This window comes from Mus caroli, chromosome 5 (assembly GCF_900094665.2).
Source record: "Mus caroli chromosome 5, CAROLI_EIJ_v1.1, whole genome shotgun sequence".
Classification (NCBI taxonomy): domain Eukaryota; kingdom Metazoa; phylum Chordata; class Mammalia; order Rodentia; family Muridae; genus Mus; species Mus caroli.
The window spans coordinates 101,448,783-101,468,052 of record NC_034574.1 but is presented as its reverse complement, the minus strand read 5'-3'; the positions used below and the strand labels follow the sequence as shown (position 1 = coordinate 101,468,052).

The 19,270-nt window shown below is 44.2% G+C and overlaps 1 protein-coding gene across 4 annotated transcripts in view; it reads left to right on the top strand.

Annotated features, from left to right (window-relative positions):
* The window catches only part of Gak (cyclin G associated kinase), a 63,496-nt gene extending 44,782 nt beyond the window's left edge, over positions 1–18,714 (top strand). For 3 of the 4 annotated variants that reach the window (XM_021161780.2, XM_021161777.2, XM_029477187.1), the window contains 9 exons: positions 463–609; positions 1,707–2,186; positions 2,557–2,727; positions 3,811–3,933; positions 10,955–11,071; positions 15,982–16,194; positions 16,520–16,665; positions 17,792–17,968; positions 18,153–18,714. In XM_021161780.2, the coding sequence (XP_021017439.1) occupies positions 463–609; positions 1,707–2,186; positions 2,557–2,727; positions 3,811–3,933; positions 10,955–11,071; positions 15,982–16,194; positions 16,520–16,665; positions 17,792–17,968; positions 18,153–18,254 (1,676 nt within the window). In that variant the 3' untranslated portion in view covers positions 18,255–18,714. The remainder of the gene's footprint in view (positions 1–462; positions 610–1,706; positions 2,187–2,556; positions 2,728–3,810; positions 3,934–10,954; positions 11,072–15,981; positions 16,195–16,519; positions 16,666–17,791; positions 17,969–18,152) is intronic. The other variant, XM_029477188.1, reaches the window with a different exon arrangement.
* Positions 18,715–19,270: the final 556 nt, after the last annotated feature.

Sequence of the window (19,270 nt, the reverse complement as noted above, 5' to 3'; positions counted from 1 at the left end):
TAAAGGGTTGTGGCATTAGGAGGGTTGAGAACCACTGCTCTGGTATTGAATCCTGTTGTTCTCTGAGTATATGAATCCTTGACCTACTTTTGGGGTTAACATGAATCTCTGACTGGGAAGGATTTCCTTCAAAGTTAGGTTTGTACCATAAGTTGACTTAGGTCATATACTCTGGACATGACAATTTGAATGCCACATTGAAGGTGGAACAATTTATAAGTATTCTTAAAAGGAACATACATGTTTTTGTTTGTGTGTGTGTGTGTGTGTGTGTGTGTAATATGTTCTATGAGTGTGCTCTGTGTGTTCATGAATGGGGCACAGCACTGAATATCCAGACCTTGTTGTTCTCAAGGAACTGGTGCAGGTGCCCCTATGGCCTACTGTATCCTGTGTTCTGACTGTGCCTTGCCCTGTGTTGTACCTGGCACTGGTGGCCTGATGCCAGCCTTTTCCTGACAGGGAAGCCGGAGCTACCCCGGCAACCGGGCTCCACAGCTCAGTATGATGCTGAGGCAGGGTCTCCGGAGGCTGAGATCACAGAGTCGGACTCACCGCAGAGCAGCAGTACGGACACCAACCACTTTCTTCACACACTGGATTGGCAGGGTAGGCATAGGGCATAGCTAATCATTCTTCAGTGGGGTCCAGTCTGTCACAGGACCCTGAGCTCTCTTGTCACTACTAATTTCTGGCATTAACCACACTGTTGCAGCATTCTGCAAGGGCCATATGCTGAGTTCAGGTACTTAGGATAACAGGTATCTCATGGAGACAAGCAGAATTGATTGAGGTCTCCTTACAGGGGCTGTAGCCCTACACATTGGCCAGTTTTAGAAGGATTTATGTCAATGGGGATCAAAGCCAAGGCCTCATGCGTGCCAGACAAATCCTCTACAACTGAGCTACACATTTAGCCTTGTTGTCTGGCACACAAACTAAGAATAGCATGAATTCTTTGAACACAGAAATAAGTACACACACACACACACACACACCACACGAATGCACACACCCAAATGGGCGTACACACACATGCCCACAAAGCCCAAGGTATCAATTTCATTTCGTTATTGACTTGAAGTCATTTGCAGACCAAGTCCCTATATACATAGTTTCATTACCAGGCCCACGGGGAGCAGAGGAAGGTCTTCAGTAGAGGGATAAACTAAACGGTGGTGGTTGATCACATCCCCACCTGGGAATTACTTTATTTCTTACTGCCTCCAGTTTCTACTAGGCATCTTAGTCTCTTCCTCATGTCTCATAGCCTAGTTAACACAACTAAACACCTAGGATTCACCTACCACTTGGCTCCCTAACTTAAAATCCAGGGTATGCCACTACCACTCAGGAAAGGACATTTCCCCAGGAAATGCTATGGTGTGTCCCCTACTAGGCTTTCTTTTACCAAGTCTTTTCCATAGAGATGGAGAAGCTAGCAGATGTACCTTGTTTGAGCCTGGGCTTCTGTGTTGTTGGATAGAGGCCAGTATTATGGCTCCATTGTGGTCTCTGAAGCTCAAACCTCAAGAAATGTGCTCTGAAGCTTAAGATAGCCCACTGTGGTTGACATGAGGGTCCTGGTGTGGGCTGTAAGGTTACAACCTGGGCCCTGCTGAGGCTTATGCTTATGTCAGCTTGTTCTGCTCTCCCATAGCTGCTCTAGCATGTGGGTCAACCAACCATTGGTTTTCTTTCCACAGAGGAAAAAGAACCAGAGACTGGTATAGACAATACCTCTCCTAAGGAGAGTCAGTCTGTCCTGATTGCAGACAGAGATGGAAGTGAAGTATCAGATGAAGAAGAGGCTTCATTCCCCAGTGAGGAGAGGAAACCAGGGGCTGGAGAAGATACACCAAGGCTGGCTGCTGGGACCAGACAGCAAGACTTAATATTTGATGTGGGCATGCTGGCTGCCCCACAGGAGCCTGTACAGCCCGAAGAAGGTGTAGATCTCCTGGGGCTACACTCTGAGGGGGACTTAAGGCCTGCTGCCCCCTTACAGGCTTGTGGGGTCCCATCTAGCAACACTGACCTGTTGAGCTGCCTTCTTGAACCATCTGATGCTGCTCAAGTAGGGCCTCCTGGTGACCTGCTTGGTGGTGAGGCTCCACTGCTGCTAGCAAGCCCAGTTTCTCCTCTTGGGCTGCAGAGCAACCTACAAGGAAAAGTCCCTGACACTGGTATGCGTTTCAGTTATGCAGAAAATTGGCTTCGTAGTAATGAACAAGGCTTAACTATTCCTGCCATGTAGAAAAAGGATCATCCTGTTATATTGACATCTGGTGGGAACCACCTTCTGTAGAAACCGCATGTGACTGCATTAGTTCCAATGGTCTCAGCTCACAAGCCAGAACCAGCTCTGGCTTCAGGTGAAGCTATATCCATGGAACAGTCCTAAGATGTAGGAAGGTCCATGTATCCCTGGGTGGGCTGCTGGGTGGGCTGAGTTCACTTTGCTGAGGAAAGTGGAGGCCTGAGAGCAGGGCAGCAAGGCTCCCGGGATGCAGGCCAAGGTATAATGCTTGTCCCTGCCTTGCCTCTGTCTCCTAGTGGACCCATTTGACCAGTTCCTGCTGTCATCCAACTCAGACACCCAGCCCTGCTCCAAGCCTGATCTCTTTGGAGAGTTTCTCAACTCTGACCCTGTAGCTTCCTCAGCTGCCTTCCCATCCACCCACAGTGCCCCACCCCCATCCTGTAGCACTGCCTTCCTGCACCTGGGTAAGTATGGCTATGATGACTATTACATTGAAGCCACGAGCTTATGTGTGGAAAGGCTAGGAGCACCTACTTCCTGCAGGCCTGGAGATTGGGCTTGGGGATAGAGCAGTGAGCATAAGGGCTTCTGTCTACTTAGCTCTGAGATACTGGGCCTAACTTATACCTCTTCGTGCCTTTCACAAAGTCTAGAGCTTCCCAAGGCCTAGCAGAACACAATGTCATCTTTTTCTCGTCTCCTTAAGCTGTTGCCTGAAACCTGAACAGGTCCCACTGCTGCTTACAGGCCCTGCTAGTGGGTATTTCTGCAGCTCTCAGGCTGTGGCTGTGACTAGTACAGTTACTTCTGCCAGAAGCTTCTAGGAGTGAAAGGACCAGAAAATGGGAATGACAGGTTAGGGGACAGAAGAGTCCAGGTTTATGACAAAATAACAGGAGAGCTAAAGATTGGTGTGTACATGTGGGAGCAGCAGGCATGACCCATTTAGGCAGAAGTTGCTAAATCTTGGAGAGAAAGCTTGGTTCTTCTTCCTAGCAGAGAACAGATGGTCTGGGGTATACTCTGGAGACAGCTGACTGCTCCAAATGACTTGTGGGTAGAAAATATGACATATGGCTGTGCCGTGCTGGAGTGGGTACATGACCAGCAGAGGACACAAGGACTAGCTCTGGACTCCAGGGAGTTCCTGAATATGCCTATGAGTCCTTTACCTGTCATGGTGGTTTAGAGCAAGGCAGCATATAAATGTCACCACTGTCCTATGAAGATGTTGTCTGCTGACCTCTGTTGCTCAGATTTATGTCTATATGCTACATCCTCAGGACCATCAGGAAAAAGGCCAGCTGATAGTGGCTGAGCCCAGCTAGTTCTGATGACCAATCTTGTGAGTTCAGGTTATCAGCCACCAGGTGTCAGAGCAAAGTACTGCCTCAGCAGCCTAGCCACATTGGTCCCTTGGATTGTATGCTGGGCCAGCAGGTTACTTCCTGCTTATACCTGGAGATGCGAGAGGTCCCAAGCCATCATGTGAACTGAGAAAGCACATATAGTAAACCCAAGCCCTGCTTTTCTCTGGTTTCTTCTAGGAGATCTGCCAGCAGAGCCCAGCAAGGTAATAGCTTCATCCAGCCAACCAGATCTGCTAGGAGGATGGGATACGTGGGCTGACACAGCTACACCTGGGCCAGCCTCCATTCCGGTACCAGAAGGTATGACCACCAAACCCGACTGTTAGCTGGTCTCTCAGGATGCTATCAACTGTGACCATAGAGTCTCTCCATGCCCTTTGGAGAAGAGGATGAGGCAGGACTTGTTTACAGGTTCCTGTATGTTCTACTTAGCCTTTACATGTGTGTTAGCTACAGAGTTCTCTGTTTGATGGGAGCATAGACATGCTATAAGAGCTTTAGCCTTTGTTGAGTGACAAAAGTGTGTACTCCTCCTATTCTTCCATGTATTTCCTTTTTCATGAAGGCAAATAGTTTTGGACATAAGTCCTTGCCTGTGTATAATCAATTGCCCTGTTTATTTACCTACATGGTTTTCTATATTTTCTGTGTTCTCTGAGGGACCCTCAGAAAGGCTGTGTTACATGTGTGTCATGGCTCCTAGATGATGCCCTATTGATCATGTGAATTACAAGGAGTTGTTCATATTTGTGAACATCCATCTGACCACTTTGTGTACCTATAGTTTTATCTTGCTGGCACATTCTGATCCAACACAGTCCTGTTTGCAAAGTCTGTCACACACATCACCCCCACCCCCAGTACTATTTTATCGATTTATTTGCTTAGAAACAGGAATTCCTATCTTTGGTTTCTCATCATAGTTGGATTTTAATTTTAAAAACATTTTAAAATTTAGTAAGTATTTTTTTTAAAGTTGTACATTTATTTTAATGTGTGCATGAGTTGGCACACGTCATGATGCATTTGTAGAAGTCAGAGGGTGACTATTATTTTCTATGCTTTTGGTTGTGGGCTTTTTGTTTTGTTTTATGCAGGGTTATTTCATATTCTTTATTAAACCCATTTCACATTGGGAATTCATGTTTATTTGTTTGTTTTATTACATTCTGTCTTCACTTTCTCCTTCGCTCTTCTCCATCTCTCTTCAGAAAAGGGCAGGCATATCATAGATATCTGCCACTCATAGCATCTCAAGTTGCATAAAGACTAGGCACCTCTTCTCCTATTAAGGCAAGATGAGACAGCCCAGCAGGAGTAAAGGGTCACAAAGGCAGGCAACAGAGTCAGAGATAGCCCCTGCTCCCACTATTAGAAGTCCCACAAGGAGACCAAGCTACACAACTGTAACATATGTACAGAGGGCCTATGTCAGTCCCATGGAGGCTCCCTGGTTGGCGGTTCAGTCTCTGTGAGCCCCTATCAACCCAGGTTAGTTGATTCTGTGGGTTTTCTTATGGTGTCCATGACCTCTCTTGCCCCTTCAATCCTCCCTCCTCCTCTTCCATAGGATTCCCCAAGCTTCACCTAATGTTTAGCTGTGGGTCTCACCATCTGTTCCCATCATTTGCTGGATGAAGCCTCTCTAGTGACAATTGGGCTAGGCACCAGTCTATGAGTATAGCAGAACATCATTAGGGATCATTTCATTGACTTTTTTTTTTTTTTTTTAATGTCAATCATGCTTAGTTCTATCCTAGATCTCTGGGCATACAGCCTCTAGGTCCTGGCCTCTAGGCAGTGTCAAGGGTTGGGTGCCTCTCATGATATGAGTCTCAAGCTGGATCAGTCATTGTTTGGCCTCTCTCACAATTTCTGCACCAGCTTTACCCCAGCATCTTATAGGTAGGACAAATTTTAGGTCAAAGGTTTGTGACTGGGTTAGTGTCTTAGTTCCTCCACTGGGAGTCTTGCCTGGTTACAGAAGATGGCCAGTTCAGTCTCTGTATCCCCCATTGATAGGAGTCTGAGCTAGGGTCATCCTCATAGATTGCTGGACGTTTCCATTGCACTAGATTTCTAGCTTGTCCCAGAGATGTCCCCTCCCCCCTGCCTATTCCAGTTGTTTCTCCCAGTACTCCATCCTACCCTAACCTCTCCTGTTTCTGTCCACTCACCCCCATCCAGGTGACACCCACCATCACCACCACAGCCACCACAACCTTCACCCATGATGTCTATTCTTTACCCTTCACAGTGAGATTCATACGTCCGCTTTTGAGTTGGGTTCTAGCATGATTGTCTTTTACTTTATGTTTAATATCCACTTATAAATGAGTGAATACCATGTTTGTGGTTCTAGGTCTGGCTTACCTCACTCAGGATGATCTTTTGTAGTTCTATTCATTGGCTGGAAAATTCCATGATGCCATTGGTTTTTTTTTTTTTTTAATATTTACTTATTTATTATATGTAAGTACACTGAAGCTGTCTTCAGACACACCAGTCAGATCTCCTTACGGATGGTTGTGAGACACCATGTGGTTGCTGGGACTTGAACTCAGGACCTTCAGAAGAGCAGTCGGGTGCTCTTACCCGCTGAGCCATCTCACCAGCCTGATGCCATTGTTTTTAATAACTAAATAGTATTCCATTGTGTAAGTGTACCAGATTTTCTTTATCCATTCTTCTGTTGAGAGACATCTAGGTTGTTTTCAGTTTCTGGCTGTTACAAATAAAGCAGCTATGAATATAGATGAGCAAATGTCCTTGTGGTATGATTGAGCATCCTTTAGGTATATGCCCAGGAGTTAGGGTTAGGCTAGCTGGGTCTTGAGGTAGAACTATTTCCAGTTTTCTGAGAAACCACCAAATTGACTTCCAAAGTAGCTGTTCAAGTTTGTACTCTCATCAACAGTGAGGGAGTATTCCTTCTCCACATCCTAGCCAGCATGAGCTGTCACATGTTTTGTTGATCTTAGCCCTCTGGCAGGTTTAAGATGGACTCTTAGCATTGTTTTGATTTGCATTTCCCTGATGGCTAAAGATGTTGAATATTTCTTTAAGTGCTTCTTGGCCATTTGGGATTCCTCTGTTGAGAATTCTCTGTTTAAATCTATACTCCAATTTTTAATATGGTTATTTGGTTTGTTGATGTCTATCTAATTTCTTGAGTTCTTTATATATTTTGGAAATTAGATCTCTGTCAGATGTAGGGTTGGTAAATAACGTTTCCCATTCTCTAGGCTGCCTATTTGTTCTGTTAACAGTGTCCTTTGCTTTACAGAAGGTTTTCAATTTCATGACATCCCATTTATTGAATGTTTACCTTAGTGCCTGTATGATCAGTGTTCTGATAGTGTATGAAGCTGTTTCCTATGCTGGTGTGTTCAAGGCTATTCCCAACTTGTATCAGATTTAGTATATCTGGTTTTATGTTGAGGTCTTGGATCCACTTGGACTTGAGTTTTGTTACAGGGTGATAGATATAGAACTGTTTGTATTTTAATATCCTGACATCCAGTTAGACCAGCATCATTTGTTGAAGATGCTTTCTTTTTTTTTCCATTATATAATTTTGGCTTCTTTGTCAAAAATCAAGTGTTGCTAGGTGCGGATTTACTTCTGAGTCTTTGATTAGATTTGATTGATCAACTTGTCTGTTTTTAATGCCAGTACCATGCGGTTTTTATTACTATTACTCAATAGTACAACTTTAAATCAGGGATGGTGATATCTCCAGAAGTTCTTTTATTGTTTTAGCTATCCTGGGATTTTCATATTTCCATATAAAGTTGAGTATTGTTCTTTTCAAGGTCTGTAAAGAATTGTGTTGGGATATTGATGGGAATTATGTTAAATCTGTAGATTGCTTTTGATAAGATGGCCATTTTCACTATGTTAACCCTACCAATCCATGAGCATGGGAGATCTTCCATCTTCTGACGTTTTTTCCAATTTCTTTTTTCAAGCACTTGTCATACAGGTCTTTCACTTGCTTGATTAGAGTTACACCAAAATAATTTATGGCTATTTGAAGGGTGTTGTTTCACTGATTTCTTTCTCAGCCCATATATTGTTTATATGTAAGAAGGCTACTGATTTTTTTTTTAATTAATTTTGTATCCAGCCACTTCCTTGAAGGAGTTTATCAGCTGAAGGAATTCCCTGGTAGAATTTTTGGTATCACTTATGAATCCTATCATATCATCTACAGATAGCAATACTTTGACTTCTTACTTTCCAGTTTGTACACCCTTGGTCTCCTTTAGCTGTCTTTGTTCTAGCTAGGACTTCAAATGCTGCTATATTGAATAGATATGGAGAGAGTAAACAGCCTTGTCTCGTCCCTGATTTTAGTAGAATTGCTTTAAGTTTTTCTCCATTTAATTTGATGTTGGCCACTGCTTGTTGTATTTTGCCTTTATTGTGTTTATGTATGTCCCTTTTATCCCTGATCTCTCCAGAACTTATCATGAAGGGGTGTTGAGTTTTGTCAAAGGCTTTTTCAACATTTAATGAGATGGTCATATGGGTTGTTTCTTTCAGCTTACTTATATGGTGAATTATATTGAGAAATTTTCATATGTCCAACCTTCCAGGCATCTTTAGGATGAAGCCTACTTGATCATAGTGGATGATCTTTTTAATGTGTTCTTGGATTCAGTTTGCAAGTATTTTATTGACTATTTTTACATCAGTGTTCCTGAGGGAAATTGGTCTATAATTCTCTTTCCTTGTTGAGTTTTTGTATGGTTTGAATATCAGGGTAACTGTGCCTTCATAAAATGAATTTGGCAGTGTTATTTCTGTTTTAGTATGTGTCAAGGGAACTTTCTTTTTTGGTCTAATCTATTTGGTGTTCTGTAAGCTTCTTGTATGTTTATAGGCATCTCTTTCTTTATGATTTTGTTGAAAATATTTTTGGGGGCCAGACAGTAATGGCACGTGCCTTTAATCCCAGCTCTCAGGAGGCAGAGGCAGGCAGATTTCTGAGTTCAAGGCCAGCCTGGTCTACAAAGTGAGTTCCAGGACAGCCAGAGCTATACAGAGAAACCCTGTCTCGAAAAACCAAAAAAGCAGGAGGAGGAGGAGAAAGACGAGGAGGAGAAGGAGAAGAAAAATACTTTCTGGATCTTTGAGCTGGGAATCTTCTTATTTTTGTTAGTTTTGGTCTTTTCATAGTGTTCTAGACTTCCTGGACGTTTTGTGTCAGGAACTTCTAGATTTAACATTCTCTTTGACTGGTTTGTCAATTTCTTCAGTCGTACACCTGAGGGTTCTTTCTTCCGTTCCTTGTATTCTTTTGGTGATGCTTGCATCTTTAGTTCCTGTTCACTTACCTAGATTTTCCATCTCCAGGATTCCCTCAATTTATTATGTTTTCTTCTTTGCTTCTATTTCCATTTTCAAGTATTGAACAGTTCATTAATTTCCTTAACCTGTTTGTTTTCATTTTCCTGAATTTATTTAAGGGATTTATTCATTTCCTCTTTAAGGACCTCTATCATCTTCATAAAATTGGATTTAAGATCATTTTCTTGTGCTTCAGCTGTGTTGGAATATCAGGACTAGCTGCAGTGAGATAGCGGGCTCTGGTGCCTCCATACTGCTCTGACAGTTGTTGTGTTCTTATGCTGGCCTCTGATCGTCTAGGTTTGAGGTTATTACAGGTTTAGGTACTGATTTCTGAGTTTATCTTTGTTAGATGGATTCTTTCTCCCTTAGTTCCTGTTTCCTCTCTGGTCTTCTGGCCTGAGTGGCCTAGGGTTCTGGTGACCAGTGAGTTTTCAGGTCCAATAGGCTGTCTCTGCTAGGGTTTTTGCAGGCTGCATGACCTCTGGGGTTTTGGGTGCCAATGTTGCCTCTCTGGTTCTAAGTACCAGCATGGCCTCTGGAAATCTGGGTACCTGCTTGGTATCTGGGCTTCCTAATATAACATAGTCTCCAGAAAATCAAAAGTCTTCTGCTAGAGCTGTGGGCCAGAATATGAAGCCCAGGAAATGGCTTGCAGTTGGGGGCTGTTGGAAGGGCTTTTAGGAGTGCTCTTGGGCCATGGGCAGTGTCTTACCAGGGGTCCCTGGTGTTGGTGTGGCCTCCAATAAAGCAGATATCTTCTGCTGCCTCTGCCTCCCAAGTGCTGGGATTAAAGGCGTGTGCCATTGCTGCATGGCACTAAATTTAATTTTCAAGAGAGTTTTTACATTGTGTTAATTTATGGGGCATGTAGGGAGGGAGAGCAATGTGCCTATCACGGCAGGCATGTAGAGGTTAGAAGACAGCTTGAGTAACTCCATTCTCTGCTTTCACTAAAAGGTCCCAGGGATTGTGATGAATAGTGAGTGAACTCAGGGCATCAGATTTGGCAACACGTGCCTTTACCCACTATGCCATCTAGCCAGCTCTATTTTTTTATTACTATTATTATTATTATTAAAATATGTGTTTGTCCATGTATGAATGTGAATTTGCATCTTCTGTGGCACATGTGCGCACATTTGGAACTCCGAGAACAACTTTTTGAGGTCATTATTTTCCACCTTGTTGAGGCAGTCTCTCATTTTTGCTGAACCAGCTGGCTCACAATCTTCTAAGCAATTCTTTTTGACTCTACTTCTCATGTCACCAAGTACCAGAATTACAGATGTACACATTTAGCTTTTTCACATGTTCCAGGATCAGTCGCAGGTCATGAAGCTTACATAGCAAGCCCTTTTACCTGCTGAGCCATCTCATTGGCTCATTTGTTTTATTTTGTTTTGTTTTAAGGTGGAATCTTACTGTATACCTCTGGCTGTTCCGGATTTCATAAGACTAAGCTTGCCTCGAACTTAACAGAAACCCACCTGCTTTTTATGTGCAAATGTTATTACATGGGTGCTGGGATCTGAACATTGGTCCTTATGATTGAGCAGCAAGCACTCTTGACCACTAAGCCATCTTTCCATCTTCATAGCCATCATTTTTAATGATCGGATAATATTTTGAGTAGTTGTGCAATAATTATTTCAAGATTTTATGCTTAGACTAGTCTCAAATTTTCATTATTATATCATGAAGAACAGTCACATTTTAGAAAGATTATAACAAATCGTAATACAATGTCAGAACAATGAAGACATTTTGTGGTTCTCTGAGGAGCAGTATGGATGCTGGAGCCAGCTACTCTTCCAGGTGTGTTCTGTGTGTTCCTTCCACTGTCCTTAAAGAATTACCAAACCTTGAGTGGGGCCTTTGGTTCTGAAAGGGAGGATCAGGAACTTTGGATGACTGTGTTTCATTCTGTGCTGTGCAAGTCTAATGGCCTTTGTCCTTATTCCAGGTACCCTCTTCTCTTCTGCAGGTCACCCAGCCCCTCCAGGCCCCAACCCCAGCCAAACCAAGTCTCAGAACCTCGACCCATTTGCTGATCTCAGTGATCTCAGCTCCAGCCTCCAAGGTAATGAGAAGCCAACCCTATGTGGCAATAATATTACACTCCTATGTCCGGGCCCGGAGCTGTGTCTGCCTCCATTCTGAATGCCCACTAGAAGACTATAGGAGTTGGTAGAACTAATACTGATATATGGCCTTCGTGACCATGCAGTATCTGTCCCAGCTAATTCCAGGGTTCTGGTATGTCCAGGAAGTATGGGCAGCCTAGGACTTGGTGAGACTTTGCTTAGTACAAGGTGTCGACATCAACATTCTCTTGGTAAGGGTCAGCCATGGAGTCAAATGCTACTCCTTGCAGTGTCCATGCCTGTCGTGGGGCTGAATCACATTTTGTACCTCCTGTCTTCACAACCTGAGCTTCCCAGACACCATCTCAGGTTTGTCTTCTAAGATGAGTCTCCCTTGAGATCCTCAGCTCCTTTGTCAATACCTCCTCTTCATAGCTTCTGAGGAGGGAAGTACAATAAGCTATAGGTAGGGCGTGTAGTTTCTGGTTGAGGATATTATCAGGTTGCTTGATGCACAGGACTTGATTGTTCTGGTGTCTGTCTTAGGTGGTAGTAATGTCACTCACTAAAACATAACTGGCCATGGCTGACACCGGGCACCTAAAATTCTCATCTCTGGTTTCTTGACCCTGTAACTCTTTGTTTCCAGTACTAGTACCCTGGATGGGCCCTTTTCTGCCCCTTCTCTTCCTTCTGACTTTACTCTGTTCTTAGATTGAATGAAGAGTTCTTCTCTTAACACTTCTCATTGTGTTAACTTCCTGTGTGCTTTTTCTTTTTTTCTTAATGGTCTCCATTTGTTTCAAATTGCACTATATTTCTGGAACCTTCTAGGGATTTCTGCCTGATATCTATGTGGACTTGGAGTTGATGGGTCTGAACACAGGATGGGGCTGCAGGTATCTCCTTAGGAAAAATGTTTGCCTTCCTGGGCAGTTCTAGCCCTCAACTCTTTCATATCCCTCGAAATATAGTAGCCCTAAAGGAAACCAGACGGAAAACTCAGCAAGCCCAAGTCATAAATGAAAATGGTAGCATCTACCATCTGTCACAAGGGCTACTTGGCTGTCATAGGCCACATTGGTAGCACAGAGTGCAGATTCTTCCAACAGGACAAAAGAATTGAAATCAAAGTGTGCTCTGACCATCAGAAATCAGTAATAGTGAGAATACAAAGGAAAACAGTACTTTAAATGGCACAGGGGAGGCCCAGGAAATATCAGTGTACTGGACTGAGTGAAATATCTTAGAAGGATCTGGGACATACAACTAGAGAATGCTACAGGGTGTAGGTTACATACTTTAGAAAAGATGAATTAGCCAGGCTTTAATCCCAGTACTTGGGAGGCAGGGACAGGGACAGGTGGATCTCTGAGTTCAGTGCCACTTTGATCTATGGAGAGAGGGAGACAGTTCCAGAACAGCCAAGGCTATACAAAGAAATTCTTTCTTGGGTGGGGGGTGGGGAATAAAAGGAAGGAAGGGGAAAAAAAGCTAGGCTATGTCATCAATAAATGACATCTCAAGGAGTTTGAAAGAAAAGAGCAATCTATAGCAAACAGGAAGAAAGAGAAAACTGTTTTTAACGAATAAATCAGGGACTGGGAATATGTCACTTAGCAGAATACCTAGAATGCCTAGGATGTACAAGAGCTTGGGTTTAAACTCCAGCACCGAATCAGGTATCATGATACACTTTTAGTTCCGACACTTGGAAGTAGAAGCGGGAGGATCAGAGAAGTTCAAGGTTGTCTTTGGTTTCAAAAATGAGCTGAAGCCAGCCTGGATTACATGAGGTTCTTCAGCAGTAAATAAATTAAACAAAATGCTGGGGGTTTTTGACAATTTTGGTAAACAAACTTACCACAAAGGAACCATAGTACACGCTATGCTGTCAGTGTCAGGTATTGTCAGGATCTATAGAGATCTCTGGAAAGTGGTTAAGAATAAAAGCAAGTGCTGGGAAGCTGGCAGCATCCAGATACACAACACCTCACAGGCAGCCACCTCCAAACCCTGAGCGTGAAGCAGGGCACTTGGATGGGTTGTCACTATGAAGAATAAATTCATAATAAATTCTTTTTATTTATATGAGTACACCAGAAGAGGGCACTGGATCCCATTACAGATGGTTGTGAGCCACCATGTGATTGCTGGAAATTGAACTCAGGACCTCTGGCAGAACAGTCAGTGCTCTTAACCGATGAGCCATCTCTGTAGCCTCCTCATAATAAATTCTTTAGAAAATTCCTGAGCTCCAATGACTTCACTGGAGAATCTTACCAAATGTTTACGTGACCAATTCCATAGTCTCTTAGAAAACTTAGAAGAGAGCAAACTGACTTTTAAAATATAAGTGCCCAGTCAGACAATTGAGGAGTGAAAGCCTCAAGCCAGCCCTCTCGGGAACAGACATGTGCCCTCGGAACATTAGGGCACAGAACAGACATGTGCCCTCGGAACATTAGGGCACAGAATTTTTCAAAGGATAAAAGGGCAACAGCCACCAAATGGGGCATTTTCAAGGAGCACCAGGCTGATTTCCAAACTCAGTAAGTGACATCTACCATGTTTATCAACTAAGGAACAATGACATGATCTTACCAGTGCTGCCAAAAGGGTGATTGTCTGCAGCAGCACATGATGAGGATGTCTTCAGAGCAGGAATAGAAACCCTATGAGATGTGACAAATCGGCAAGGATTTCTGAACCCAGGAGTAAGGCAATGTTCCCATTACATTCCACTTACTGGGAGACCCAGCTATGGCAAGAGAAAGAAGTGGAAATTAAATATGATAGAAGGAAAAAAATAAAATTGTTCCTGTTTGCAGGTGGCTCAGTTGCCTATCAGATCAGAAAAAAAATCAACAAGGCTTAGAACTATAAAGTCACAGTACCTAAGATCAACAAGCAGTAGTTAGGTTTACTAGAACAGCTCAACAAGACTAGAATCTAAACCCGTGCCATGTACAGTTGATTTTTGCAAAAAAGCTTTCAGACCAGGTAGGGTAGAGGCTTATGCCTATAATCCCAGCACTCAGGAAGCTGGGAAAGAGGATTAGGAGGAGTCTCTGTCCCAAAACAGTGACAAAAGAGCTTTCAGCTATAAACATAAAGAAACACATAGTGCTAATATGGTGGAAATAAAATTCAAACATGGCAGTTGAGATTAACAGACACTAAACGTTTGTATATCACAAGATTACCCCCTTATGTTGATTGATCTATAGGTCTGATGTTCTTTCCACTAAAATCCCAGCAGAGATTTTTGTACAATCGCCAAGTTCATTGTCACATTTGTCTGAGAAAGCAGATAAACTAGAATGTTTGGGGCTTCTTGTTATTGAGAATAGTATAGAATCTCTACCCTGACTTTGAGGTACACTCTCTGGCCACAGAAACCAAGACTGTGGTGTTAGCAAAAGGCCAGGCACTGACACATGGATAGGAAGAGAGGACCCAGCTGTGCACCCAAATGCGGAAGGCAGAAGTATGAAAACTTTAGCAGATGGAACTGGAACCACTGGGTTTGCACAGGCAAGAAAAGGAGTCTCAGCTATACACTGAACCTCAGAGCCCATCGCAGTGGAGTGTAAGGCAGAGCAGCTCTTCTTGTAGAAAAAAAAGCACAGATCTGAGACCATAACTGTAATAAAAAGAATAAATTGTATCCTGTGGGGAAATGAGAAGAGGGACAAAGGTTCCATCAGTCATTCTGGCATGCCGGTACCCGCATGAGACAGTGTTGAATCATCAGCTGCTTTGGGGGAAGATTTGGGTGAAGCAATCATGCATCACCAAGGATCATAGAAATTGGGTTTCCTATATTACACATACTTACAAGGATGTGAAACGATACAGCCACTGATGGTCTGTTTCTTAAAAAAGTAAACTTGCAAATGTCATAGGGCCCCAGTGTTTATCCCAAAGAAATGAGTTTATAGTTCTATAAAAATCCACAAGTAAATATTCCGCAAGTGTTCAGAGAAGAGCTATTTGTAATAGCCAAGGAAATAAACTCTGAATAGATGTTCTTCTGTGGATGAAGATTAAATAAATAGCAGTCCCTTTCATGCTCCTTTCATATTCCTTGGCAATAGAATGGCAACAGGAGTTTGAATCAACTGATCACATCACACTTACAATGAGAAAACAAAGATAAATGATTGCTTGTTAGTACTTGGCTTCCCTTCTTTGATCTATACAGTCCAGAGTCCCCCTGCCCAAAGGAATGATTTCACCCACAATTAGGATGGATCTTCCCACATCAATGATTATCATTAAGATAATCCCTGGTACCAGGCACCAAGGTGCACACCTTTGATCCTTGTCAGCCTTGTCTACAGAGAGAGTTCCAACACAGCCAGGACTACACAGAGAAGCTCTGTCTTAGGGGAAAAGAGGATAATCTCCCACATAATGCCCAGAAGTCATCTCCTAAGTGATTTTAGATATTAACAAGGTAACAACACCATCACGGGGGAACTTCATTGCTGGGGGACATTGTGTGAAGGTGCTCTAGAATTCTTAGCATGAATCTTCCAATTTCTGTGATTTCAGTTATTTCACAAAAAGTTAAAGAATCAGCCATGCATTTGAGAAGTTTTGTGAGGCAGAGTCCATGCAAGACAGCCCCCTAGACCATTCAGCAGATGGGGATACGGAGCCCCTGTAGATGTGCATGTAGAGTATCCTAGCATCCAACCTTCATCCAGGAAGGAACGCTGAGCAACACAGCACTTGTGTATCCCTCCCTGGTACTTGTTAGGTAGAACAGATCATCTAAGTGATAGTGGTTTGTTTTATGAGCACATGGCCCAGCAATACAATAAATATCCATAGCCCCAGAAGAAGTAACTCGTCATTTGGCTAAGTGGCTTACAAATGCCCTGTGATGTCTCCCCAGGCCTGCCTGCTGGACTTCCTGCAGGGGGCTTTGTTGGCACATCAGCCCCCACTCACAAAAGCAACAGCCCCTGGCAGGCAAATCGTCCCACAGCCCCTGGAACCTCATGGACCCCCCAGGCCAAGCCAGCCCCCAGAGCCTCCGAACAACTAAGGTCTCACTTCAGTGTGATCGGGGCCCGAGAAGAGAGGGGCGTCCGTGTGCCCAGCTTTGGTAAGTACTGCATTTACATGCTGGTTTATACAGTTACCTACAGGGTTGGAGGTAGAGCCCCTTGTTTCTCCCTCAGAGCCAGCCAAGGCAGCTGTATTTATGTTGCTCACAGAAGCTGCGCCAAGAAAGCAAATTGGATTTGTGTACTGGTGTTTTGAGGCATCTCTGCATGCCTGGCTCTCTCCTCCCAATTCTCAATGTCTTTTAACAGATGGCACTGAGGCCATGTTTTTCTTCTTTCCCGTCCAGGTATCAGATCAGATAACACCCAGGGAGCAAGGTAAAGCAGACAGTGTCTATAAAAGTGTTGGGGTTTTTTTTCCAGCCCAAAAGCCAAAGGTCTCAGAAAATGATTTTGAAGATCTTCTGCCGAATCAAGGCTTCTCTAAGTCTGACAAGAAGGGGCCAAAGACCATGGCAGAGATGCGGAAACAGGAACTTGCCAGAGATACAGACCCACTCAAATTGAAGGTGGGTAACTCCAGGGCTCCAGCCACACTATAAAGACCAGTGTCTCCAGCCAGAGACTTGTTATGTATGGACCTGGCACCTGGAGGCTCTTGGAGTATATTCCTGGGCAAGCTGATACTACACTTAGTGTTTCCTTGTGGGCACTGGAGATCAGTGAGGAACGCAGGCGCCATTCAGGGCTTCAAGTACTCTGGATGGATTTGACCTAGGCCTTGAGCCAGCAAGACGGCATAGCTCGGACTTGTGCCCATCAAAACCAAGTTTTCATTTGACTGTTGACAGCAGCAATTTGTTTGGATTTTGGTCCTGGCCCTGGGCTCTCACAGTAGAGTAAAAAGGAGTCAACATAGCACAATGGCCAGAATATCCTGTAGATCTTAGATATATTCATTTCTGTAGGTTTGTGTAGTGGTCAGTTTGTGTGGGTGTGTGTATGCATGCAACTCTAGGCTGTCCTAGAACTTGATTTATAGACCAGGCTCCTTTCAAACTCAGAGGTCTGCCTGCTCTGCCTCCCAAGTGCTGGAATGAAAGGCGTGTGCACACCCAGCTGAGGTAGTCACTTCTTTAGGGCACAGTGTAGCCATTCCCTTAAGAACTCCCTGAAAGCTTACCAGGAATCCACTTGTCCTCTTTGAACCCTGTGCCTGGATCAGGAGGCTATATTGAGAGATTAGGAATTCGTATCTGGCTGAAAAGGTTCTCAGTTCTGTCCATGGTACCTTCTATCCACAAACCACTGTAGCCTGACCTGGTAGGCTCAGTGCTGGAATTTAGAGGTCTAAGTTGGGGGCCTTCTTGGTACTGGGGGGAGGGCCGCAGGGAAGTACAGCCATGCATACCTATTCTCCTGTAGGGGTAAACAAAGAGGTACCAAACCATGTTCACCATGTTCTTAAGGGCCTCCATAGAAGTTTGCTCCCCAGGCCTGCAGGTGACCTTTCACTTGAGGACCAGGTCCGTTGAAATGATATACCCGCCCTCATCAGCATCTGAACATCCTTTAATACTTTCTCTGCTGCTTACCTTGATTTCCCTACCCTACCCTCCACAGGGAGGTCAGCAGGGAGGGAGGCCTCCTAAATACAGCTCCTTCCTGAGGTTCTGTCTACTTTGGTGTCTGTAGCTTTTGGACTGGATTGAAGGCAAGGAGAGGAACATTCGTGCACTGCTGTCCACTCTGCACACAGTACTGTGGGATGGGGAGAGCCGCTGGACACCTGTGAGTATGGCTGACCTGGTGACTCCAGAGCAGGTGAAGAAGCAGTACCGCCGTGCAGTGCTGGTAGTGCATCCTGATAAGGTAAGTGTGTAGGGAGGCAGTTCCCAGGATGCTAGGCCTTGGGCTTCTGGACCTTGTGCTTGTGGTTGGGTTGTCTCTGCCTCTCGTCTCCTAGGGGCCTTTTCCTGCTGGCTGTATTACAAGAAAGGAGCTGGTGGGAAGGTCGGCTGAGTAGTCAGGCTGGCTCTCACCCCATTGCCCACAGGCCACAGGGCAGCCGTATGAACAGTATGCCAAGATGATCTTCATGGAGCTGAATGATGCATGGTCTGAGTTTGAAAACCAGGGCTCAAGGCCCCTCTTCTGAGGCCTGTGATGGCTATGGCTGCAGGAGCTGCTCATGAATCCTGAATGCTGCTGGCCTGACTGAGGCACAAATGGGACCATAACAGGTGTGGCAGGTGATATCGCCCCAGGGGCCTGGACCATCTACTCCCAATCATCCCTGCATTCATCATGGACAAATACCATTCCATGGCTGGGAGAGAAAGCATTCCTCAGATCTGATGTTAGTTGTTTTGTTTTTCTTTTTCTTGTCCCAGAGGAAAAGTGTTGATTTATATTCCTTCCACAGCTGTCACAGTTTGTGATTTACTTGGTGTCTGGTGGCTGTCACCTCTTGGATGGCACATGTCGCTGGCACTTCTCTCCTGTCATTTCTTCAAATATGGGGGTACATCCACATCCTACTCTGATCAGTTTGCCAATCATCTGTACATAATTAAACTATTTTCTGATGGCTGGTGCAGTCTCTGGCTTGTAAAGCACTTCTTACTTAGTACCTGGTCACCTATTTGTTCCTCGGTTTTTTTACCCATGATGGATTGTAGGATTGTGAAGTTGGTCTAGGACTGGCTGTAAAGACCACTGCAGCCAGCACCAATACCATCTTCACTGAGCATTTTGCTAAAGAAAAGTTCTGGAAACACATCAGAAGGGAGCCTGGTCCACCACATTGGGTTTCTCCTAAGGCCTAGAGTCTTAAACTATTTTCAGAAATTCTACTGTACTTGATCTTAGCGCATAACTAGAGTTCTTAGAGGGGTGTCAGGACACTTGCCAAAGGCTGCAGAGTTGGGTCGTGTTATTCTCAGACACTTGATCTACTGGCTGGATCTCAGTCATCCTCTAGGGACTAATGAAAACTCAAGCCAGTGGCTCAGGCCTAAAAGTCACTGACTGAAGAAATGTTGGGGTGAATGTGAGCTCATGTTAGGACTTTGCCACTGTGTAGACAAGACACAGCCATGGAGCAAGTTGCTTATGTTGACCCTTGAACTGATATTCATGGTCAGAGTGCAGATGGGGTGTGTAAGACTGCTT